Source organism: Bombus vancouverensis, chromosome 6 (assembly GCF_051014615.1).
Source record: "Bombus vancouverensis nearcticus chromosome 6, iyBomVanc1_principal, whole genome shotgun sequence".
In the NCBI taxonomy this organism is placed as follows: Eukaryota; Metazoa; Arthropoda; class Insecta; order Hymenoptera; family Apidae; genus Bombus; species Bombus vancouverensis.
In genome coordinates this window covers 2,133,634-2,160,855 of record NC_134916.1, presented here as the reverse complement: position 1 = coordinate 2,160,855, position 27,222 = coordinate 2,133,634, and the positions used below count along the sequence as shown (strand labels likewise).

Here is a 27,222-nt window from a genome sequence, read left to right as displayed (position 1 = left end):
ACCATCTGATTGATTGCACTTGCCGCGTTCGCTTCCGTGATACATTTGCATAATGCATTTCCCTCGGAAAATTATAGCTTTACCGGTTTGAAAAATCTGTCCTTACTGTGAAATCGCAAAATAGACAGATTTTTGATCGTTTAAGAATAAGATCCTCCATTTTTATTTCCTGTGATCGAGTGGCGTAATTTGTTCACGTCGACTATTTGCATCACATTTTCGAGAAACAAACAAATAAAAACCGCACCTAATTATTTCATATTCTTCTCCGGAGAAATAACTTGCACATATATATTTTTGTTGCACCATAAGTTTACGTGATCGGAAATTGATGGATTTTAAGATCTTCGTTCAATTATTTATGGATACCTTTTTTCTTTTTCACCGATGTCGTCTTAGCAAAATGCGTTATCAGCTGAAAAAAATGTTTGCGAACTTTGTCGCATGTTACTTAATACTTTCTAAGACGCAACACACGGTTCATAAGTGAAAATTCACTTCATATACGTTGAAAATATCTATATCTATTGTCAGTTTTGATAGTAAATCATACAAAACCTGCCTCTAACGAGTAACTATAATATTTATTAAAAATTTATATACTTTGCGAAAGTAATGTGAAAAAGGTCATATTCTTACATTGGACGACGTATGCTCCTAATTCCGCGGCCAGGTCGAACGACACAGGAAGTCGTCCTTGGAGAATATCCTGCTTCACTTGGAGGAAAAACTGGTACCTTGAATAAAAAAGAACACATATTTTTATCGTATGAATAAAAAGCAAGAACAAAACGACAAACTTTTCCTTCGATAGTTTTCGATGAAAATTTAATTTTAACACATCTGTTTTATTTTTAATATTAAAATTGTTTTACGTACTATATAACCATACACCTCGGAAGATAATATAATATTCCATATAATACAATAATAATATATCATGTAGTAATATAAATTTCTATACAATTCTTCTTGCACACAATTTATCGAGATAATATTTTATAAACTAGGTAATAGATCTTTCCTTCTCTCAAAGATATGATAAAGAAAACGTTTGGCAGCCACTGTATGTATGTCGCGTATATAATTAATGACGTATGACACGTATAAACGTCTTACACACGAGAGAAGCAAAAGAAACGAAGCAAAAGAAGCGAAGCAGAAGAAGCGAAGCAAAAGTGGAAAAAGGAGAAAAAGACGAAGAAGAATGGGAGGGAAAAAAGGAAAAGTTACGAGATGGGGTCAACTTGCGGCTCGACTCGCCGTGAACTTCGATTTTGCCATCGTTGCCCTCGCGGTTTCTCCTCTTGTAAAGTCGTCGTTAAAGGATTTCGTAGTTTCTTTTTCTTTTCTCGCTTGTACCATCCGTTGCCACGACCTTTCTCTGCCGATATTACTTGCCGTCTCTTTCCTTTCGCGCGCGTTCTCCCTTTCATGCTCGTATGCACGTTTTCCCTCGCAAGCAGATTCCTTTTCGCTAGCACACTTTTTTCCGCTTCTTCTTTTCCCTCGCTTTTTCTTCATTTTCTACCTGCCAATCTCTCGTGCCTTCTCGTTCTTTGCTCATCCACCAGAATCGCTTTCACCCCCCGTTCTGTCATTAAGAATATCTCACATTCGTCCTGACTGTTTTCCCGTTGTTCTATTTACAAACACAATATATCAGCAGCGAGCTCCAGCAATATATTTTTATTTAAGTCCTGCTGACACGGCGTGAAAAGTTCACGAAGAATTTTGAAAAGCGATTGAGGTAAATATCAATAAGTATCTTTCTGATTCTTAGATTCCAAAATAATATTTGATTTAAAAGTTTAATACAATTCTTTAAGAAACATAGTAACGTTGTAACCTTCCCTCATATCCTTGAGCAGTATCTCTTTTCTTTAGCTCCAGCAATAGGTGTCTTTTATAGAAAACGACATCCTCGCTTAAAGCACCGTTTGCTTGGCTCGTCGCGCGATAAACATCCTTTCTATTTCATTTTCTTGATATACACGATCCCCGAACGCTGTTTATTAACGCATGAATAATTCCCCGACCGGTTGTGAATCCTCCACATCCTTCGAAGCCAGACCGAATCCCCGACAGACATTTCCCTCTTTCATATTCCATTTCTTCTCCATTCTCCTGCGCTTTATCTTTTTCCTCCCTTAGTCTGCTGATGCAAGGATTACCTGCGAAATTCGTTTTAGGATAATTCCATAGGATTTACCATCGCTCTTCCGTTTTTCCCGCCTCTCCATCCGCGAATTCTCGTCGCGCGTATCGTTCGTCTCAAACACAAATATACACGCGTATATAACTCTCGTCTCGTTTGTACTCTCTCTCAACAGACTGCAGAAGAAATTTAATATATTATCCTGAAATCATTAAGATCCCATTTATTAAGTTCCTCTTTTTCGCTAGAGGAATTCTTCGTCTCTTCCTTTTCCAGTCATCGCCTCAATCAGTCTGCTTTCTTGTCTCGTCTTCCTCGCGTCCCTCCCTCGTTTAACCTCGTCCTCCCTTCTCTCTCCTGCTTTTTTTCTCCCGCATACTTGTTCTTTTTTCCTGCTAGGTCCACGTTTTCCTTCCTCTTCTTCTTGCTGCCGATGCAACCTCTACTCCCTTTCATTCTCGTTTCTCTCTTTCTCCCTTTCTCGGCAACCTCCTGCCTCCATCTCTTGCTTTCTTTTCGCCACCGTTACCCGATCGTGGGGAATACCGCTTATTAACACGCCACGTCAGTGCCTGCCGACTATAAATCTGCTCGCGTTATTAAGGAATTGTCAATTCGCTTTCCGGGCCGCTTTCTCATTTTTCAAAGTCGGATAAAGACGTCTTCGCCGCGTTTCCCTCTCGTTTCTCAAGTTCTCGTGCTCTCCTTCGTCTCACCCATACCACTTGAACTCTCGAGGAATTACCAGGCGATTCAAGTCCCGACCTCTTCGTGCACCGCCTCCATTTACATCGCGTTTCAGACGTTCCTGGTTACGTTAACTTTTTACGTTTCCGCGTAAACTATACAGTGTAAATGCGCGCGCACGCGACGTCAAATGAGATTCGGTTTTAAAGCATTTCGATAACAGTTAACGAACTTTTCGCCAATCGTCTATTTTCTTCTTAACCTATTTTACACGTTACAAATTATCCTTTATTGTCACCTTTACATGCCTTTCTTTTTATCATTTATATCGCCTCCTACTTTCATCCATTTTGAACCATTTTATTTTATTCCTTTCCACGTTCTTTTACTCGTTGCTCGATCTTCGATCTTCAAAAATATCAGTTCCATGAACACACAAGTATACTTTAATCGTATCAACTTTGAAACGAATTATTCGTTGAATTTCTTTTGTTAGAAGTGTAGGATATTTTACAGAAGTAAGATAATCAATGTAATAAAACAGCAAAAATACATTACAATTAGAATTACCAAAAGGAGTAAGAAAGTAGCGTTAATGCCTACGTATGCAAACGGGTTAATTGATTAGCGGATAAAATAGAAAGTCTTTGCAAAAGATTGTAAAGAAATAATAAAAGGTAGCAGAAAGTAAATCAAATTTTATACATTTTATGCCCTTTGAGCGAATCTTTTTTTGAGAACACCTAATCGACTCGTCTTTCTTCATGGATTCCCTCATTTCTTACTTGTGGAACTTTAGTTCGCTCGTTCCTCTGATTCGTTCGCGCGTGCAAGAAACGCTCGCCAAAGTGAGCGATAACGACACGGAGCGGGTCGCGCGCACGCACGAACGAACGCAGGAACGAATAATTTCGACGCACTCGGAATTCTCAAACGTTACCGGCAATTCTGGAATTCCCTGGAATTTTGAGGTTCGCGATCGACCACAGATCGCATGCAGGCGTGACGTCGAACGAAAATTGTCGGCATTATCGGTGCATGCGCTAAATTTCACGGCAAACGGCGCGTTTTCGCGCTCTCAGAAAATCGATGATCGCTCGTGACTCCAAATGAAAGCACGAGTTCACCGAATACGTGCCTTGAAAAGTGCACAGGGAGAACTGACTGCCAGCAATTTGTTACAGCGTTCTTTTCGCAAAAGTTTCAGTTCTCTCTGACGTTATCTCTACTGTAAATTCTATTCCTTGCAATAAGTATTCCACGTTGTTAATTCGGTTTTCTCTTAATCACGTGGTTTCTCGTCAAATATATTAGAATCCAATAAGTCCGGACCGACAAAGACAGAATGCGTAACGTTTCAGATGAAATGGGAAGTTTATTGGTTCAGGACGTATCTAAAATCTTGAATATTTAGAAATTAAACGTCTATTTAAAGAAAATAGAGATGGTACTGAAAACGGAAGCTTTTAATAAACAGCGTAACAATAAACGGCACGGATTTGCTGGACGATCTAATATATAACTTAAGATAAAACGATATAAGCTGGGTAGTAACTTATGACTCACCAAAATAAATAGCTCGTCGTTTATCCTATTTAATCGTTTCGAAAGTCCACGACTATACCGAACAACGTATCGGAGGTAAGCACCTTGCTGAGGAGTGTCTGGGTGTCGCGTATCCCATATTCAACGCGCCTTTTTATATTTGCACGCGACCATACACGAACAAATAAAAGTGGAGAATCGTCGAAACGACAATGTCTTATCCTCACTGCACGAACGGATGCGCTACTTCTTGAGCTACGATTTTATATCACGCAGTCCAGTCGCACAATCTGTATCTGTATTTTATATCCTGTTATATCATGTCGGGGTACGCAGCCGGGAATTTTTGCCGCGTGTTAAGGAGCTTTCACACCGACGGGCGACCCGAGGATTTGTGAATCAGAATATGCTACAGAGCTGTGAATTTTTCTCGAGGAGCAAAGCTTTGGGAAAACGGGGAAAGTTTCGTCCGTCTTATCGGGGATTAGTCACAGGTATGATAACATAGAAAGGTGGTATTTCGCTTGGTAGAAAGAATTTTCTACGATAGATTCATAATATTACCTGTGTGATTGGCAATACTAGGTGTAAAGAATTTTTCATTCATGCAAACTTCTTCCTTTTTTCGTCCATTTCGTCCATGGATGCATCAAATATGAATATTCAATAAAAATAACGCAACAACCGCCCCATTCCAGAAAAGAATCTTTACAAGAATCTATACACCTCATCTCGTTTAGTACTTTTATTCAATGAGAAAACTCTGGTAAATTCAGTTGCATGCACATTCCAAGATGCCAATCGAGAAAAATAGTTTACTATTGATTTCCATATTGCGTTTGCAATTACAAGAAATTGCACCGGCGAATATCGAAATACAGCCATGTAAATCGATGTACGGATGGCGCACGGACATATAAAACAGTCCTCTGTGAGCGTGAGCGAGCGAGGTGGAAGCCAGACACGGAATTGCTACGTCAATGAAACATCGTCGAGGGCCTCTGGAACTCGAAGAAAAAGGAAGTTACGATCTCCTGGAGGATCGTGGGCGGACATTAGTAACGATAGGCAGCGGTGCGAGTTGCCTTCTAACGTTTCTGCGCTACCGAGATGAAGAAAAGCCACCTAACGAGATTTTGTGAGATTAAACGATCGTAAAACAACGCGGAGATATCATCGATTAATGGCATCGCATAATGGTATTCTTGAACAAATCAACAAAATATTCATTGATATAGGAACAAATTAACAAAATATTTATTAGTACAGGAACAAATTAACGAAATATTCATTGGTATAGAACTGCGAATAAATTAGAAGTGATTTTGTAGTTCGTTTAAGATTTATTGAGAAAATTCAAATAACGTTGCATTTTCGTGTTAAACATAATCGTGGTTAGATCGGAAATATGTTTATATATGTTGTTTATACTCATCTTATGTGAGTAGCTATTTTGTGTATAGAATTACCTTACTCTAAATCAGCATAACGATTTGCTTTATTTTTCTAGGTATACGATAGGAAACAAAAGTTTAGAAAAGGTAGACGCGGAGAACAAAAGAAAAAGAAACGCCTACCGTACGAATTCAACAATGTTCTTTATAATTTTCATTTTCGGTAGGTAATTATTATCTATCGATCAACGGTTAATTGCTATGGACCAGCGAGAAATACGCTGCCTTAGGGCTAAATATGCTAATCTATAGTCAAGAACCCGAAGTTAGTTGTTGGATAGAAACGAGAGAGGTGTTTCCGTTTCGATCACCGGAGGGGTCAATACTCTCGTCTGCGGTACTGATACAGCGAAACGGCTATCAGACGTTTCGCGAACTTCGCATAGTTTTAGCAAAACTCGAACTAACGCATCGACTGATACCTGACCGCCTATTACATATTTTACTCGTTGGGAATTTCTAGAATTTTAGAACGATCAACATGCAATTTGAATAAAATTATAAAATCTCTTTTAATGCTTTCCACTCAACGATAAAAAGCGCCTATATGTAAAAGAAAATATCAATAATATTTTGGAATTAATTTTCTAAAAATGCACACTACACGTTATAAAACAAGGAGATAAAAGGGACTTAGAAATGCATTACTACAGTCGGCAGATCGAATAATTCTCTCCCATCAACCACTCCCTAAACACTCTGCCATTATACACAAATCGTTTATCCGACAACAGTCGTCGTATTTCCCTCGTTATTCGTATTCCATCGTGTAGCTATAAGAAGATCGAGACAACTACGACATAGAATTGGAACGTCCACGATTCTGCCTCGTCGTACAAGCGGAACGACGATGCTAACAGTCACATAAATTTTCACAGTTCGCGTTTTAACACCTTCGAATACCACGATATTGCGAAACTAAATAGTCCTTAACGTTCGTCATCTGCTCGCGAGAACAACAAAAGTAACAGCGGTAGGACCGTAAAACGCATATCGCGAACGTGTACGATCGTATCTTTCCTTTGAAAAACTCGCTCCATCTCGGTGAACACACCAAAAATCAAGGACGTTTAACCATTTTGCATCTGTGGCCGAGTTATCTCGCGACGCAATGTCATTTGTGCGACGCTTTAGGTGAGATGTACATTCATTAAAACACGAGATATCTGATTTGGATGAAAATTAGTTTGCGAGAAATCTTCGAAGTGCGATGGATTTAAATAATGCCGAACGTAAGATGCGTTTAGCATGCACTTTCCACCTAATACGTGTACCCTAATATCCATACAGTCTGTCTTTCTTTATTTTGCAGTCTTTTGCATTTGCTTCGAGATTTGCTTAAACATTCTTTCACTAACGTTCGATCCTTTCACGTATCCGTAGAGCTAGAACCTCAGTCTCTCGCAATAAGCGAATAAAAAGAAGCAATCGCACAGAATTCCCGTTTCAAAGTTATGGTCTCGATATTGTAACGTTTATTTAGAAATATCGAAAAACAGACACGCGAGATATAGTTGTAACCAATCTGCATCGTTCGTGTTATAATTCTCGAGCAGCTTTCGATTTCTGCGAAAACAAATATGTAGTGATGGCGGGAGCAAATGCGCATCTTACCGGAATTATTTATAAGCGGTTGGTAGCGCGTAAATATTGATATCCCGCGGTTCGTTCATTGTGCAATGGAGTCGAAGATGCAACCACGACGGGGCCTCGACAAGCGTCCATCGATTGCTCATACTCGGGATAAAAGATGAACGCATTTGCATATAGATTGTGTTCGTCTGTTTCCAAAGACGCCTTTTCTTCCCTTTCCTCGGTACACCGGATCGTGTGACTATACCGAATCAAGCGAATGGGCGTCTTTCCCCGAGTTTTTATTTTGCCGGAAAAATCTTGAACGATGGACGACAAGCTTAATGCCGTGAAAACCGCCGAATTTTTCCGCCCTGTCGCGGTAATACATGGTCTCCTAGTGTGACAAATCCTTTTTCTTTGTTAATTTGTTGGTAGCTCTTAACGAATTACGAAAGGAACGATAATACCTGGCGACGTTATTGGATTTCATCGGAACGAGTCGATATCTTGGCAGAAGAAAGGATGGATAGAGGCGCGGTAAAAGAACGGATAGTGCGGTAAAAGATTGATTAAAAGTAGGATGTTTGGTGATTTGATAAGGCATTATATGACGAGATAGATGTTAGTAATTGATAAGTTAATTTCAAGCAAAGTGCTTACGTCTTCGATTCGTTATCGTTGGGCTTCATAACGAATAGGTAGAAGGGATTTCTAATTAAGCCGAAGTATACAAAGTTTGTATAATAATTGTATGTATATCGGTTCGATTGTGGATCGCTTATAACTTATAACTAATACAGATTACCAAGAAAAATTAAGACATTATAATAGGAAAAAATAACTAGAAACTCATAAAGCTTGACAAATTTTAAAAATCTGATAGAAACACAGAATATAAGCTAATATAGCAAGAAAAGAGATCAGATCCTACAAGAAACGGTGAGAACCTGTCTATCTAAATTACTAAAGTTTGGTACCTCGCGACTAATTTGTACTTATATTTGCAGTCAATATTCATAAACTAAAAACGACGAGAAGTTAAGGATAATACGTGATTTTAACGAAAACCTGCGCTATTCTAGCTTCAAGATGAGCTAATAAAGAAAACAGGTTTCCTCCGTAATCACGATCATCTAGAATGCAATGTTAATGTTGCTAGTTTTCAAAATTCTTCCGTACGGCAGGACGAAAAGGTTTCTATAACTATCGTACATTGAGACGCACAATTTTCAGATTTCCATGAAAGAACGATACTTCGCATTTAGATACGTAATAACAAAATTACCCCCGTGGAAGCCCTCGTGAAAGCAATCAAACGAGTCGACGAGTTTCATAGTGTATAACGTTTCACAAAATATATACGTAGACACGCGTAATGTATATATATTTTGCAAAAATAAATGCTACGATAATGATACAAAAAACTTACTTGGTAAAGAAATCAACATTAATATAGTCAACTACTGAAAGCAATGGCTGCAATCGTTTAAAAAAAAATTCGTTGTTAAATTTATATAATACATTCTAGGAAACTCTTTGTAGCCCTTTTCTTTTCGTACTACCAAGTTTTACGTTTACCGTCTAATTGCTAATTAATAATTTGCTTCGTGCATCACTTTGTAAGAAATCGAAAAAAATAAAACAATCCCTTACCGTGCTTCCATCACGCGGAAGCGGATCCGAAATATTCGAGATCGACCAAGGCGGTAGTTCTCTTCCTCGACTCCGCTCGCGGTCGACCACAAGAGGAAGAAACACCGTGAATGATCGATACCAACCGCAGCGAAGTCGACAGTCTCAAAAAAATGATTGTTTTATCTTGGCAGGTGGAACTTAAAGGGAAGCAGCGTTCGCAAAGCGGAGGAAAAGGTAAAAGCTAGAATCGTACACAGGGGTTGTGAAACTCCCTCCAGTGAGCAACGAATCAATCGAGTCGGTTTATCGGTGACAGAACCCTCAATTTTTCTCTAGATTTCCATTAAAAAGGTCCGTTACACCCTGCCGTCGACATCGGCATTCGCTTATACTCTTGTCGACGCTTGATCGGCTAAATCGATCCACTCACGGATATATATTACGTATAAGACTGATAAAAAGCTACAAGAAATGACGGTGATTCCTCTCAAGAAGCTAATACCGTTCGTACGAATTTTCGAGATATTTCGCGAATCCGATGGTTGCATTGAATTTCTTCGCAATATACACGTAAGTCTATATATGCAATTCAATTTGAAATTACTAGAATCTACAGAAGTTATCGATCAAAGGTAATTGAACAACTGATTCCAGAGTTAGATATTCAAAGATATGTGTACTTCGTCATCGTACCGTAATTTTATTAAGATCGTTAGAACTTCAGTACAGATCTCTCTGAAGATTCATAACAGAATGCATTGTAGGTTAAGTACAATAAATTCACTCGCAATTGTCGCCTAATAAATTTTAATTACTACGTGTTCTCATTAAAAGCGTTCAACACTGTAGAAGTATTGAATTTAGTTAATATTTTATACAATGGATCAATAATAACATTGAAATTTACGAAGGACTCATATAAGAGATTACTCAATCTCAAAAGTCTAGTTCCAGTTCTACTTATTATTAATTTATTTACAAAAAGTCATCGTATTTCTTTATTACCTCCAATTTCTTACTTCCATGTCGTGCATTCGATTAATTTTTAATAACTATCGTCTGTGATTCTGTCGACTGACAAATCTTATACTGCACTAAACGATACATAAAACATAAGATTAACATCCAGACAATTCGTTCTTTGTAATTCGAAGGAAGAATAAAAAAGGAAAGAGGAAAAGATAGTAAGTTACATCGAGTGGAGCGATTTGTTTATCAAAAGAAGCGCGCTTGCGTTACTGGAACGAGTGCAATGTCGGAGAAGGAGTGTTTTAAATTCTTTTAACTCCTTCGCTGGAATGACGCTGAGGTAAAAAGATTTTCAGGCGTGCTTTGAAGAATTTTAAGCCCAACTCATTAGGATAACGAGACAGGCATCCAGTGCCTGTGACACGAGACCTATACTCGTGCAAACGTGTCTGTTTCGTATTCATGATGCGACATGCGACAGAACCGAGAGCTCGTCCGTGTATACAAACACACGCGAACATAAAACGGGTGGTACTTCGCGTTACTAGTGTTGGAACTGATTGAGAGATTACAAAACTTGCTTCGTCCATTAATTCAAGAATCACGACCGGACAATGTAAAACGATGTAAATTTTCGTCAGCGTTAACTACAAAATCGAATTCTATCTCTCCGACTATAATAGCCAAGGAGAACAAGGAGAGCGAGTACTGTTAGGTTCTCGTAATAAACGTGATACCAATCGACGTGTCTCTCGCTTGTGTTGTCTTCTTCGCGATTAATCGTTTAGCAATTCAAGCCGAGAAGAAATAACGGAGTGGAAGATTGAGAAGTTCACGCTATTGTATTTTAAAACGGAAAACGTGTGAATTTAAGATTAATCGTTGTTTCATGTCCTGGATATTATGAGAAGTTTGCGTGGTTCGTGGTGATGATGATGATAATGATACAGGATGAATATGTATAATTTAATTTCTATTAGTACAGCTAACAAGCATACTGACAGCATACATATTTCAAATTGTGAGCAGTACCTACAAAATAAATATTAACGATATAAGATACGAGGCACCATAATTTAATGACACGGTAGAGGAAGTTTCTCCATGACTACGTACATTTCTACCATTATTATAACATTTTTAATAATTTACTGTAAAAAGTGTTAATAGTTTTCATATGTTTATTAATACAAGTTCGATGAATTGTATCTATGTCTGTATCTAACAACTTCGTTCGTAGTACCGTTGTTGATAAATTAAAATTTTTGAGACGGATCTCGAAAGATAATGATATTATGAAATGTTTTTATAATCATCGATATTTTTCTCGACTATTGATTTTAGTTTGTAATGGTTTGCCAATACCCTGATATATTTCGTTTTATTCAGACCCATCTTGTGACACTTTTGATCCATTACCCTCTCCAATTTCACTCTTTCTGTCGTGAGATCTACCATATAAATAGAATTCTCGCTCCATTGCATTAATTAAAAAAATAGGGAAACAAAAATATGATCCATCGCATATTTCACTGAAATAATTCTATCAAATGTATTTCCCTTCAGCATAGAACTCAAATACAATTATGCCAAAGCTTGGATCGATAAAATTATTTGCGAGAGGGTGGTTTACAGCATCGAGGGTAGTTAGTGGACTATTCGCGTGACAAGATAAATTCAATCTGCTCACCTTGTGATCTCTTCAATGAGCTTGCAGGGGTCCGCCGCGTAGAATTTCACACCGAAGTAGAGAGTGTAGACATCCGAGCTCGGATCTCCTTTTTGGACTTTCAGTTGCTTTCCGATCTTCTTACTCGGGTCGAGCCATTGCTATAAAGGTGCGCGAATAACACAGTAGAGAATTACTTCTAAATAATTAATCCCCTTCCGATCGAGGCGCGTCACGCTGAAACTGTTGATCAAGCAGACCGGAAATTGCAGGCAGCTTGACATTTCCCGTGGATAATAATCCTATCCTCTTATGGCCCGGGGCCGATGCAATCGACTCCCTTCGGGCCATCCTTCCTATGAATTTTTCATCATCGAAATCTAATTAACCGTTCGATATCCAGTTATTGCATTGATCATACTGCTGTTTGTTCAGAGTCACGCCAAAGACGTAGCAAAGACACCGCTTCGCGTTAGACCGAGTCAATTTGCCTTTGATTATAATTATAGAAGGGAACGCGTCTGTCTCATACCGTAATTGACAAAACTTTACCAGAAAGCGAACAAAATTTCTCACGCGCGCTACCTTGATCTGAAAATTAAGGTCTAAAGAGCTTTCGAAACGATCATATGATATCTAATTCAATACTCGTGGAAATAAAAAGAAACTTCTTGACATATTTTCATGAAAACAAAAATGAAATTTAAAAACAATGGCGTAGTATATTTTTCAATGAAGTTATTATATGGTGAGATACAATTGCATAATAATTTTAAAATATGTTAAAAGGTATAGTAGGCACGGAAAGTACATAATAAACGTTAGATAAAAAAAATGTCAATGAAACATTTAATATCTTAATATCGCACCCATATAATCGGTACATAAATATCGGGGTAAACACATTTTGCTAGTAACAAATTTAACATATCCGAAGTCACCCAGCTAGTACATAAACATCAAGATGAAAATATTTGTAAATGCTTCCTGCACCTACTACACGCTATTCGTTGTAATTTCGATCAACTCGATACGGAAGGTCAATAGAAACAACATCCTTACCGTCTGATTGCTGTGATCCAGGTAACGTAGACCGAAGTAAGCAGTCTCTAATAGATTCAGGTGCCTGAACACCCTATCCAGCAGTTCCTGACCAAGGTTCGAGCTCTGGAAAATAGAAAAAAAAGAGCAATGTTTGATTTATCCAGTCAATAACAATGCCGACGTTAGCGACACGAGCGGAATTACTTCCTGAACCGACCTACATTAGTATCACTGCGACGACTTTCGATCCGCGCTCGATCGAGCGTGGTGATTTAAATCGTGATGCGCACGCGTCATTGAGCACGTCGTTCGAACTGCATTAGAACGCGTTTATATGCCTTTGTGCACGAGAACCAACTATCTATCGACGCTGATTCAAGGGGAAGTTGTACGACACGTTTCATAACGGTTCCGTCCCAGCCGCAAAATCGATTTCCGTCTGTTTCCAACCTGAGAATCTCGCGCAATCTGTCATTACGCTCGGTAGATTTTCTAGCTGCACGCGGAATAATTAAGTTCTATCTGTAGCGCGAGCAGCCATATTACGATCGGACATGTGGTACTTCGCAATTATTACACAGGACAGAGTGAAATAGAATTTAAAATCGAGTTTAAAACAAAAACGAGTTTAATACAAAACCAGCTCGATCCTCTTGATGTCGTGATAGCACGTCACTTGTTTTACTGTGATAAATAACAGGTATGCTAGATCAAAACGCTTTCGTTGTCGATCGATCTTAGTTTCTTGTCAATGCTTTGTGTTTTCCTTACATTTCCAACATGCGTGTTTCTATATTTTCGCAATACATCGTTTGGTTTAATAAAAACAGAAATATTTATGTTATACAAAATAAATAAGTAGGATAAAGACTGGTTTCCTGTATGTAGATTCAATAGTTGCGAGCAATCGCTGTTTTTTTTAGACAGATACTCGTTCCGTTTCTGTTAAATTACATTTTAACGTTCGTATATTCTTCTATATGAGAAGTAATTTCTATACGTGTAACGAAATAATAGGTAGTTGTAACTTCTCGCACAAGGTTACTAAATGTTAGTTCGATGACGCTTAACTTAAATACATATGTCCGTGCTATACCGTTTAGTGCCCATATGTTCAATAATCTCGCATAGTTCTCCATTAAACTTTCACTTCGAATGCTATAGTAATTAGCATACCAGGCTTCCAAGAGTCAAATATTCTTTTAGAGATATTAATCTACTTAAACATTTTCAACCCGATCAAGAAACAGTGCCTTACCATTCCTACCTTCAAACAATATAACTTAAGAGAAAACTAACAAGGAACTCCAGGAATCAAACCAATTTTCAAGAATCTAATATTCTTCCTTAGCATTTCTAAGAACCTAATATAAAAGTTAAAAGTATCTTGCTAAAAGAACCACCATCAAAAGGAATGCGGTCAAGAATTTATTTCCACGATGCAGACCTTGCAATTTCTCCAAGTTCCTCTTTGCGTGGTTAAGCCACCTCGATTGGAAAAAAGAGGGTAGAAAGAAAGAAAAAGCGACCAATTCGAGCAGAGACGCCCAATAAAAGAATCGAAAGATGAAGAATCGAAGATAGTTTACTGCATCGACTCGGCGTCGATTTAACCGCGGGACATCCAGTCGGTGAACTGAGATTGAAATCACCGGTTTCCGGTTCCCAGTTGGCTCCGTGGCTGAGCCATGACGCTCGTTTGTTCCCCTTCGGGGGAAACTAACGGAGATTCACGACGTGTGTTTTCGTACTCGATCGTTTGTTCCTTGAAGATATGGGCTGTGTACGTCCCCGTGCACATGAATATACGAAGAAGGAAAAATATCCCTGAGTTTGTTCGTAATTAGCGTAGCCGCGTTACCACCTCTTATTCTTTACTCCACGTCCTTTCGTTCTACCGCACAGTCTTCGTCGATCTACTTACATACTTGGCTCTCCGGCGTGTTCTCCGTTTCTCTTCCGCGAGACGTTTGTTGCGTTCAGCTGTCTCCCTCGATCGTTCATTACATACAGAGAGCGCCGTTTCTTGCGCGCACACACCATTGGAATTGGAGGATGATAATTGAAGCCGAGGCTGATGTTTCTAACGATCTTGCGGTGGCTCGACTTTGACAAGTTGCGCGCGATATGTATTGATCATCGCCACGCCGTGCACGTATTCGAGACAATTGTTAGTTTGCGGCGTTACGGCTGCCACGCTTCGTCATTTGTCGAGGGAAAGTATTCTTCGGAAACGAGGAAACCCGGGACTAGAACGCAAATTAGCGGTGTCTTTCGAGTGATCCGCGTAAATTTTGTTGATTTCCTTTCGTGGATGTTGAAAGAAAAATTAATGAAAAGTAAATTTATAATGTCACGTCGAAACGTTTGATGTCGTAATATTTTGTTCGCAAATATAATTAAACTTTACGAAATGTCCGATCGAGATATGTACTACTAAACGATAAAGTCATTTGAGTACCATCGTTTCTGCCATTTCCTTCGTATCATTTTCTCTTCAAATACTCGTTACACTATGAGCATTTCGCACACAGGTCACAGAATTTTACGACGATAAGTAAACGTATTGTTGATTTCTCTAACGATCGAATAATAATATATCATTCATATGAAAGATGTAAATACGTAGAAATAATCAATATCTGCATCTTTATTATCCGTTATAGTTAATATCAATGAAGCAAATTTCCTTGAATATAAAATAATAGAATTGAAATGTAAAATTGAAATCGGAGCGACTTTTTCTTAGATTATTCTTAACATTTTTCTGCCATAAAATGTTGAAAAACCATATTTTACCTTTTCTTATCAACATTTTTCAAGATCTCCCTTCGTCTAATATGGAATCTTTTATTCATCAGTTGATAAAATCACCAAGAAGATTTAACCGAAAAAAATTTTACCTTATGACACATTTTTATCTGAATAATGAGCGAAACAATAATCACAAACTACTGCACACGTTTCATAAACGTTCATCAATACAGAGGGCATCCGGGCAAAAGGCCAAGTGCCAGCCAATATCCAACAAAGAAATTCGTTAAGTAAAATTAGGTAATGATTTTCGATAGCCGGGGTCAACAACAAAGCATCGGGGCATGCACGACCGAAGAAAAGGAAGGAAAATGAAAGAGAAAAAGCGAAAGAAATATCGAACGAGGCAGCTCTGTCTCGCTCTCGTTTTTTCTTCTTTCGTTCTTTTCAACTCTGGCTATACTTGTATCTGGATCGCGGCATCATGAAATTTATTGTAGGTGCCGTGAACCCATCCACGGCTCTGGCATCTATTCTACCTCTGCTGCACCTGCACTTTTACCACGACGAGGTGGTTTGCACCTTCCACGGATCAGGCCAGTTCTTCTTCTACCAGGGACAGGTATAATGACATTGGAATCGGTGCAACGAACGAATGCACAGTGCGCGCCACTGCGTAATTTGTTGCAAGAGCAAAAACATATTTCCAGCGAAAAATGTGATTACTGCTCCTCCATAGTTTACTTGGTGCGCGTCGAACGAATTTATTAATGAACGAGCTCAGGGGTATACGAAGATCGCCACGACAAGTTCATAAATGTTGCACTTTTATCGGAACAAACAGGGACGTGTATCGTGTGTCCGGTACACGAAGGTAGAATTTGTTATATCAAACGAATGCTCCTGTGGATCAGACCATTTAAATGATTCACTCGGTTCCATGCAAAATTTACTTTTTAGGAGCAGAGCAGTTTTCCATGGAAAGATTTTGAAGAGTAAAGCTAATAACGCACGGTTCTAGGCTAAACGATTAAAAAGTCAACAGTTCGCGAACTATAGATTGTATTCTATAGAACTTTTGATTTAATGAAGTAAATGTTCCTAGTGGAACAAAGGCAGAAAATAGAAAAACCCGTGAAATTAAAAACAAATATTTAATCGATTTAAAAAAGAGATTTGAATGTTCGAAAAAAAGCTCTAATTTAAAGGGAGTCCTACTATGGGTGCAACGAGCTTCTTCCCTTTATTAAGCTCCGATCGTAGACAGGAATAGTTTCCTTTGCAACGCTACACTTGCGATGAATACGGGCAATTTTATTAAAACGTGCCCTTATCTTCTAGCTCACTCGTTGAATCTCCCACAACGCATACGAACGCGCGATCTAAGTGAAATATAGTGTTCCCGGACCAACGAAGTATATCGCGATTTTATCAGTCGGTCGAAATACAAAAAATCGTCACGGTTGTGCTGCAACCGGAACAATGTTATCATAGGAACATACCGAAACAAAGACGTAATTCGCGCGAAGAGGAGGGACGGCCGAAGAGGAAAGCAATAGTTCGACGAGAGGGAAAGAGTAGAGGAAGAAGACGAAGAAGGTGGAAAGGTGCAGAAAAGAAACGTCGATGGCCCAAGGTTTACTGCTCATCTCGACCGGTTACTCTCGTAAGTCCTTTTAAATCTCGGTAATCTACGTGGTTGGTACCGCGAACATCGAAGCTTTTCGAAAACAGTGACAACCATGATGGAAACGAGGACCCCGTCGACCAACGATCAGCACAGAGACGAGCACACTTTTGTCGTCCACGAGCTACGTGATTCTCGACAGACACGCGTAGCTTCTGAATATTTTGGATTTCGTGGATCGACTGATGCCTTCGTGGAATCGCAAACGAGGGAAATGAAAGGGCTGCATTTTTTAACGAGATTTATGTTTCCGCGTGCAACGTGACTCACGAAAGCAACGGTCGATGAAGAAGCTGGAGAATCCAACTTGCGATATTATGAGTACGATTTGTTCGTAATTCGTATCGGCGTTACGAAGTACGTATTATAAAATTTCGCGTTGTTATTAAAAAAGATTCGTGGCCGAGATAGGCACAATCGTCCCCAAAAGGAGTCCTCAAGAAGATGCAGGGCACCAACTGGTTCCTGACCAAAGGTTTGGCGAATCGGAAGATCGAAGAACTTCAATGTCCACAAGAAGAATCGACTTGGACCCCACTCCCTAGCCATATCCCAGACCCGCGATGAAATTCGCCCGGCTGCTTCCAGGATGCATTGTTTTCGCCTTTTTCTTCTCTCTCTCACTCTCTCTTTCTTTCTCTCTTTCCTTCTCTTGTATCCCTTCTTCCCTCAGCTTACGAGCGCCAGCGGCTTGGTTTCGGTGTATATATACGACACAGCATCGGTATCGGCGGATACGTATGTATACTACCTGTACGTATAACAGAGCGAAGGTCTATGCCCTGATGCTGCTGGCCCGATGTTCGGGCTCAGGGGTACAGGAACACGCGGCAGGCAGAAGACCAGCAGAAGAAGAAGAGGAAGGTGCTGGAAGAGAGTAGACGGAGGGACGCGACTCGATAGAATCTGGTGAGGCTTATTCCACTGGTCTTTTTTCACCTTTTGCTTACATAATGTATTCTCAAACGTACATACGGCTCTGGGTACTCTGCTACCAGTGAGCCTTTACGTATGGCATCCGCATGGGCCCTCTCGTGCCGTCTGTGTGCCTTCGTGTTGGTACGCGCGTCCACGTACGTGCTCTCTCTACACGCTCTACGTTCTACACTCTACGACAGGATGGTCGTGTGGGTGTACGTGGACGTTCGCGGCAACGGGAGACACTCTTATCGTTGTCCACCCATACGTCCATTGCTGGCCGTTTCGCCGTGGCCGACGCTGTCGTCGTCGTTGTACGCCCGCAAACGTGACGGAGGCGTGTCACATCGGAATACAAAAGGTATAATACCCACATACCGATGCCGCTAACTCATACCTACCGGGGAATACCAATTTTCGAGCTACGAGCTCTGTTCATCGCCGCGGCCTCGACGCACTCCGTCGATCGCCCGCGGACAATTCATTCGCGATACCAGACTACCTATTCGAGTACCTACACGTGATGCTACAGGTGAATGTCGTCGCTTCGATGAATTAACCCTGCTGCTCACGCCAATCTCCACCGGTTTATATCAGAGGTCGGTTAAGCGGTAATTCGAATTGTTTTTTCGATATAGTTAACGAGTACTTAACAAAAATTCTCTCATCTGGACGCATGGCTGTTGGCAGCAAGAGAATTGATATTTTCTCGTTGATACTAAGGTGATTCTATATTTAAGTGGATGCTAAGCTAATTAGAACTTTAGAAATCGCTTCATTAGAATAACGCTCTAAAAATCGAAATACATGAAACTTTTCATACTCGAAACACTAAAATTCCAACGAATTGCAAATTCTAAATGTACTTTTTAAAATACCTTTAAATAAACAACAATTCGACGAAACGAACGCAATAAATAGGAAAGCTCTGGAATTCGATTAACTCCCACGATCGATCACAATTAGCACCGCTCGAGACCGCCTCGTTCTGAATGACAGACCGGCACGAGCAAGCGAACGTAATCCGCAAAACGAAATAAACCGGGAAAGGGAAGAAGGGGGATCGGCTCGTTACGCGGCGAAAATAAATTACACGTTTTCGTGTCAGGAAAGGTAATCGTTAAGCAATTAAATAAATTAGTTAATTAAACGCGTACGGGAGAGGTAAACTGGTGGCGCATACACTAATGCGCTTCTTGCCCGGGTACAGAACGGTTCATGCGCGAGGACGATAGCTGCCCGGGTTGTTTGTCACTTTTTCCAAGCGTTGCGATGGCGAAGGAAGCCTCGAAGCTGCGATGGTTGGTCGCCTTGCGATCGACGGACTCTCGCGTAACTTATCGCTGCTGCAATGCACTGGAACGAAGCAACGCTTCGGTAGTTGCACGGTTCACGTTCATGCACGCGGGCCAGGCTATCGCGTGTAAGCTGTGGTTCTTGCCGTACTCCGACTGGCCATTACCATTTTTCACGCACAAATCTATGGTTACATTAACTCGATATTCCGCGAAGCACGGCGATTCGTCGACCGACACGGAATTATGAAGGATTCATTCATCGTGGAACAAGCGGCGACTGATTAGCGTTGCTCGATTCCATTTAGCGCGTTCGTTATCTCGGGTATATGTACACACCGAGAGAAAAGAAGAGAGAGAGAAGAAAAGGTACGTACGGCATTCTCTGCAAGGCATTTCTATCAGGGTCGGTCGGTCTGTCGTCTATAAATAGTTACATGGTGGACGTAGCCCAGAGAGAGAATGCGTAGTCCATACTTAATATGTATACCCATGGTAGGAGGGAAGGTTTCGATGGCTGCAAGGACAGCACTTCGTCAGTCCATTTGTCACTTTTTATAAACCGCGCCGCTGAACTTGACGTGAAACGTCATGTACCATTGCTGTTTATGCTGCGCGCCATGCTTAGGATCGATGTATTATCCGAGAAGTTACTTAGATGGAAGCAACGCTTCGATAGTTCTCAATACAACGTTGTTGTTATTACACGGATGCGAGGGATCAGTCGTTTTTGTTTCATCCTCCGCGTGCTTCCTCTATAGCGGTTTAACGATAGAAAAATGCGTTTCAGTCGAAAATAACAAAAGATGTAACGAAGTTAATAACGGTTAAACTAAACCGCACGAAATTACAACATATTCTCTTCCAGGTAATTAACTTTCTTGTCGCTGCTATCTTCCTCTCGATCACGGTCACGCTACATCCGTATCACCTCGCGTTCATTTAGCCCAAAGTGAACCGAAGGATGTTACGTTAAGCTAAGTATCTCAACACTGCAAGTGTTCACTTTCCTAGTGAATTTCAAACAACGATACCTTTAACTTACAAACCGAAGCAAACTTTGTTCCTTAACCTACTCCTAAACTGCTCAAGCAATTGTGCAGAAATCTATTTATCGATGAATACAAATGGCGGAAAATCCCCGATGAAAGAACGAACCATTGAAACAATGAGATTTTCTCCGCGAGTGGTAATACGAAAAGATGTTTCGGCGCTCTACGTCGTAACGGCTGCTATTATGCAACTTCGAAGGCCATATACCACTTCGAAAACGAAAGAAGGCGAGAAAGAGGGAGGAATGTTACAGGCGGGATAGTTAATGGATGGAACGAAATGAGAAGAAGCGTTGAATCCAGCCAGGAAAATCGAGAAGCTCCAGCAAAAAAATTGTACTCTTAGAGGAAGTCGCGCTGCCACTGGCGAGACAAGCCTCCGAGCAACCAAGTAAATAGGCACTCCTTGCGCACAAAAGGTACGCGGTGCGCAACATTTCACCTGCAACAGCTTCGCACCCATAGGCTTTCAGCGGAAAATGCATCGTTGGCTGCACGAGCAACACCACCGACCCCATGAGGGATGTGGCGAGGGATAAAGAAAACGAACACTACGACCGGCTGGTCGCCCGCGATTCTGCGCTAGCGACTTACCAGCCTGCCGATCCATCCTCCTCCTCGTCCTCCTGATTCTCTTCTTCTTCTCCTCCTTTTTCCGCGCGCGACAATTTCCTTTCGAGTGTACGCTGCTCTCTTCGATTTTGCTCTGTACTTCGCGGCCATCGTAGCGCGCGTACAACGATGACTATCGTTGGTAGATGTACGCAGTTCGTTACAGTGCGACTTCAAGGGAAAAAATTGATTGTCCGATAGATTGAGAATTGACGTTGCACGTTGGTAGTGGTTTTCAATGAAATATGGTGGATGAGGTATCGAAGGTAGGATTTCAACCGGTAGAAAAGTTTTTAACAAATTTTTAAAATGCCACTAGTTGGCATTAGTTAACCTTGAGCTTAAAGATTACATAGCAGTATTAAATGTACTCATTGCGCTATTCCGCGTACACGATGCAGGACTTCGAAGATATGTAAATGTTATTTATACAAAAAGTTACTTCACTGATTGCAAGTTGTTGGAAATGGCAGCTGCCATCCTCCCACCCTACACCCTGCACACGGATTGAACGAGTGCTTTGAAGATAAAGTAGAAGAAATATACGTGATGTGAAAAAAAGGAGTTGATACGCCGGTTACAGAATGATTGTAAAGCATGAACAAGAGAGAGTTATAACATAATAAAACAAACGGAAGATATTCTCCGAATTCTTTTATACCCTCCGATTGTCTTTAACGAAATTTTATTTCAATAATGCGGCGAAGAAAGCTACCGTTAATCCGTACACACAATCATCTCCTTCGAAAACTCTAAAAACGCTAAAATAAAAAGAAACATTTCAGTAAGTGTACGGTGTAATTAAATCCACAGATATATATTCACCTTAAAAAGCGGCAAAAAAACAAAGGAAGTGGTTGAACGTTATTAAATGACAAGTTTCGTTACACCGTGTTTCGTGAACGTACCTCGCGTGGCTAGAATACTAGTTAGTGAAATCTACCACGCAACTTGGCCGAGGCAGTGCAAAAACTCTAGTAGATCTCTTATTTTCTTTCCCGTAAGCTGTAATACGATGAAGTCGGACAGCTTAACGCGATTAATATAATACGTGCGGCCTAACATCGTCCTACTTCTGCGAGAGCACGACAAGGGAGAGTACATGGTAAGCACTTAAAAGCGTGCTGCGTCACGCGGCCTAGAAAAAGCGAAAGATCGAACGGAACGTGTAAGTGTGTGGACCGAGACGGCGCGGCGTGGTGTAACAAAACTAATAAAAGTACAGAACAACCAACTTGAGGGGGAACGAACGAGAAGGAAAGTAGTCGAAAAGGAAGAGGAACAGCGACGCGTCGACGACGTCGAAGGAGAAGATAAAGAAGAGGTGGTTCTCTTCTCTTCTGGCCCGAGGCCGAATGGACCTGGGTATAGGTCCAGGAGGTAGGTAATCATCTTCAGGTTGCGTGCTCGCTCCTCTGTTCACCAGTCACTACAATCGTGTTTCTTTCATTTTTCACATACGTTGCAGGCAAACCGTCTATTTAGGCATACCGCCCTCTCTTTCTGTCTTCCCGTTGATCCCGTGGTGGCCGCTACTTTTCAACACCCGGGGCTAGGGTTTGTTGTGGGAATCGGAACACGTAAACGCAAATCAGAGGCCCCCGAATCAGACGTTTCGCGGGAGAATCTCGTAGTTTAGCTACGAAACCTTCAAATTCTCGATGAATACCCCTTCCATCGCGATTCGCTGCATTCTACAGACTCGCAGAAAGAAGACATTCAGCGTAACGCCAATTGGTCGGTATAATTTTACCGTGGCGATAATTGACCTTGGCTTGTTCTCTGTTACAGTTCGTTGGAGCTCATCGACGATGCTCCGAGAAAAAGTGCTGATCGCTGCTTCCTCGTCTGTAACCGCCCGAGAAACGACCTAACTGGAGGAGTCTGGTGATGTATTTCTTGAAGAAAACAAAGAATTACCGATGGTCAACAGGCGATTATTAAGGGATTTAATTGCGTTCGAGGATGACAATTAGACTGGTCGTCGATTCTTTTTAATTGCTTCTTGTTTGCCGCGAGACTTGCATGTATATATGCGACTGCATGTTGCTAAGTAACAAATATTTTTTTAGTCGTTAAATTCAGAACTAGTAAAAATTACGTTCCTTTGAATCAAATATGTATTTTTAGAAATAAGGTACAATATAATAAATAAACTTTTAAATTGGAAATATACGTCGAAAATTGTAATATCCTTCAACTGGTGTACCAAGACGCACTGCAATGTCACGAATTTAGAATCTCGAACGAAGAAGAAAATTGTTGATCTCGGAATGCAAGAGATGACCTTAAGAACCTTATGCAAAGATAGATAGAGATTAGAAAGATTAGAATAGTAACGAAGCAGAAAGCTTGTCACGGTGAAAATGCTGGTCGCGACTTTCATTTGACATCTCCAGAGCGATGGCTTTAAAGGTATCAAAGAGCACAAGGAAGGTACAGTGAGCAACGTTAATAATACTTCGAGGCACGATTCAATCTTTCTTCTGCTTGGATATTCACTCTCATCTTGAGGACAAGAAGAGCCGTTCGTATATAACGCGTTCTTTTGACGAAGTACTTCGTGCGGAAAAAGTTTTAATTTCGCCATTAATTTACAAAAATGAAAAAATGCAAAGTAAAAAAGATTTGTTTAAAAAGTTTTCGTATATATTCGTTGTTTAATATTTTTTCAACAAGGCGAATTCGAAGATATTTTTATTATTCGAATTGCGCGAGGTAAAAGAAAGGAATTTACGATCTTGCGAAAGAACAAAGGAATCCTGATGCTCGACTGCTTCGTTACAGTTTGTTGCGCCCAAGAGAAAGAGAATTTTCGTTAACTTTAACGACCAAACTTTCCCTGCTGCTAACAGGAGATATAAAAATCCGAAACTTTTAAACCACTCAAGCAACAAGAGCCATCCCGTAAACGGGGGAGTTTACTTGAAAACGTGATCTTTATTCATAACGAATCGGAATCTGAATAATCAATACGTCTACCGTGAAGAGAAAAGGGGAGAGAAACGAGGAAGGAACGGGAAAGCTACAAATGAAACGAAGGAAGAAAGAAAAGGAGAATGAGGGGGAAGGCCTTTTTACGGCTTGTTACAAAAATTATCCGAAACAACGATGCTCCCATCGTTCGCCGGAAGGGAACGAAAGCTCCGGGCAACAAAGCAGAAAATTTCAGACCGGTTTTTCTCTCTTCCTCGTTTACGTCGTTGCTACTTTTTGCAAACGACCGCAGTAACGTCGATGAAAAGTGTTGGCGAACAATGATCCTACTAGAAAAACTATCTCCTTAAGAGATTACGCCTCTGGTAAATTACATTAATAAGCATTGCTCGTAGATAATTGGTTCCAGGTAAAAAAGAAACCAAGGAAAGGTATGAAACTTGTTCGAAAAGTGAAAATTTCAACGAACCGATAGCCAAGAAGAAATCCCCTTCAGAGATGTTTCCGGCTCGCCTTCTTTTCATTCCCGGTCGTTTCAACTACGCGAACTTCTCCGCTCCTTTTGCCGAGAATTGGCCGCGAAATGCACGTAGAGCGAGCTCTTCTAATCAGGCCTCGTTGAAGGCTCGCCTTCTACGGATGCCACGGATCGTGAACGTAAATTGCAGGGAGATGTCATAGGAGGTAATTGGACGATGCTTCGGAACGCTTGAAAATTATTCTAACGAGACCTACAAAATTTCCCTTGACCGGACGTGTTTCATAAAGGTATCCTTATCGTCCTATTTTATCTTCTACCGTTCTATTGTTTCTTCATTATGGAATATTCGTATTTTGTTCCTTCGCATGGTCGAACCTTTTTTTATCCCATCTAAATCAGACGAGCAAGTTTTTGTTTGGAAGGAAGCATGGCACGATATGAAAGAAAGATCGCGGTGAAAAATTCGTTTCACAAACAACATATTGCGTTGAAAAATTTATAGAAACTAAAAGTCCTATCCACTAAAAGTGATACAAACCGAGATACAGCGAGGCAGGATTTGTGAACCATTTTCCTTGCTTTTACGTAATTTCTTGTCAACCTTCTACACCCCATACAGGAATTTATATCTCAGATAAACGTATCCTGAGTCGAAAGTAAATCGAATAGGAACAAACTTCTCGAGCTTGTTCCTTCGATTCCATTTTCACCCTCGTTTCCTATAAAACCTTAAAAGGCTCGATTTTTAGTAGCCTTTGCTAAAAGGTATTATCATAAAATTGCACGTGCACTTTTTAATATGTTCACAGCAAATTACTCGCATTACCACGATTCCTCCGTACAGATATCCTTCATGAATCAGAAACAGGGGCGCAAAATGCATGGAACGTAGCGTCTGTAGCCACTCATTAACCAGCTCTAATATCCGAACAAGCGATAAACAATATGCAAATTCGATCGGATCGAGCAGAAGAGGCGCGATGGCAACGACACGGGAGCGGTGTATCGACGATATCTGGTTCTGCCGGAAAGGGTTACATTTATCCGGTCGCATTATCTTGACGCATGACCATTCTTCCAGGCTGTTCGGTTACGCGAGACTGGTTCTATGATCGGCGATATAAAACCGGGAAGATACCGACCGTATACTGGTATATCGATGGCGAGAAATAGTGTCTATAAGTATCGTGGTTACTAACCGAACGACTCGACCGTTCCAGCTCTAATAATCCGTGATATCACGCTACCCTTTTCTCGGTCTTTTCCCTCGCAGTGTATCCTTGCTCATCCTTGCCTTTCCTTTTTCTCTTCCTCTCTCTCCCTCTCTCTCTCCCTCTCCAGGTACATTATCGTGTTCCTCCTTCCTATCCTTGCTGCTTCTCTTCAATAATAAGAAACTAAGAACCCGTGCGCGTTCCACGAGAACAGAAAACCGAACAGAACGGAGCAAGCATCGCGACGTAGCCCGATAATTGAAATTGATGTAATCGCGGTGACGTTCCGACACAACGAGACTTTTGCAACCGGCCCTCGTGGAACTCTATTAATATACGCCGCGTTTACGCCCGGGAACGATAAGCGGAATGAAGACAGAGGCAGGATACGCGCGTCGCCTTTTTCATCGAGTGGACAGTGGGTTGCTGTGTTCCACCGACATACTGCGAGTTCCAGCGCGTTCGACACGCGGCTCGCCGTGAGTAAGCTCGGGCATAAGCTCGTAAATTGATTGCGAAACATGCTACGACGGAATCCCGATTGGTCGGGCCGTTCCTTTCTACGGACAGATGTCACGATAGCTAGCGACTTGAATGACGAGTGGTAAAACGATCGATTTCAGGAAGTGGTGTGATTCAGAATTTTTAAACGTGGGACTACTTGCGGTGGTATTTCTCCGTGTGACTTGACAACCTTCATTCGGCGAGCTTGTCGTAGTCATTCAGCGCGGTTAGAGGAAATGATACTTTCGTCAAGTAACTTACTCGCGCAGCTTCGATTAAAATTTGCGTTGTACTTTATCAATGCCTCGACGCTAACAACATGTTAAAAAATTCAATGATTTTTTAAATTATCCTCGCGTTCCATACGAAAGTGAAATAAATTATTGACATCTATTGTCATAGCTATCCATAAATTTATCGAATCGATCGAGTCCACTAGAAATTTTGACCTATGAGAAAAGATACGATCGCAACACAGGTATTATGGAATTATATTTACGCGTGCTCGCTGGAACGACATTAATCGATCAAAGAAACGACGTTCAAATTTTTTTACACGAGAACTTAGGATTGTTACTCAAACGCCATCGCTGTATTCTTTCGTTAATCCCTGAGACCTTTCATTGTTGAAAGGTCGTCACGAAGCAGCCTTTGAACACTTTGGAAAAAACGAAGAAAAAAAGAATTGGTAACTCGATTTCTTTCCGAATATCCCCCAATCAAGTCATTCAAGTTTAAAATTCGCCCGGCATGTATAATATAATAGTCGAGGGACCTGGCGAACGCGTAACGAGGGAATTTTTTTTAACGACCATTCCTCCCTTTCAGAACAAATTCATCGGCAGTGAATTTAATATATACCTGCATCTATAGTGAAAGGGAAACGAGGATAACAGAGCGTGGAGAGGCGCAGGGGATTGAGGGGGGGACGAGAACGAGAGCGATCTACGGGTATAATTAGACTGGTTTCAATTTCACCGTAGAGAGAAACTTTTATCAGGATCGTCGCTCCAGACGTCACCCGGAAACGGA

General features: G+C 40.8%; 1 protein-coding gene across 5 annotated transcripts in view; it reads right to left on the bottom strand.

Annotated features, from left to right (window-relative positions):
- Window positions 1–27,222, bottom strand: part of LOC117161279 (band 4.1-like protein 4) — a 62,288-nt gene that overhangs the window by 15,172 nt on the left and 19,894 nt on the right. For 4 of the 5 annotated variants that reach the window (XM_033342699.2, XM_033342700.2, XM_033342698.2 and 1 more), the window contains 3 exons: window positions 12,755–12,859; window positions 11,714–11,853; window positions 640–737 (listed from right to left, as the gene is read on the bottom strand). In XM_033342699.2, coding sequence (XP_033198590.1) covers window positions 640–737; window positions 11,714–11,853; window positions 12,755–12,859 — 343 coding nt within the window. Of the gene's footprint in view, window positions 1–639; window positions 738–11,713; window positions 11,854–12,754; window positions 12,860–19,252; window positions 19,521–27,222 lie in introns of those variants that run through there. The other variant, XM_076619130.1, reaches the window with a different exon arrangement.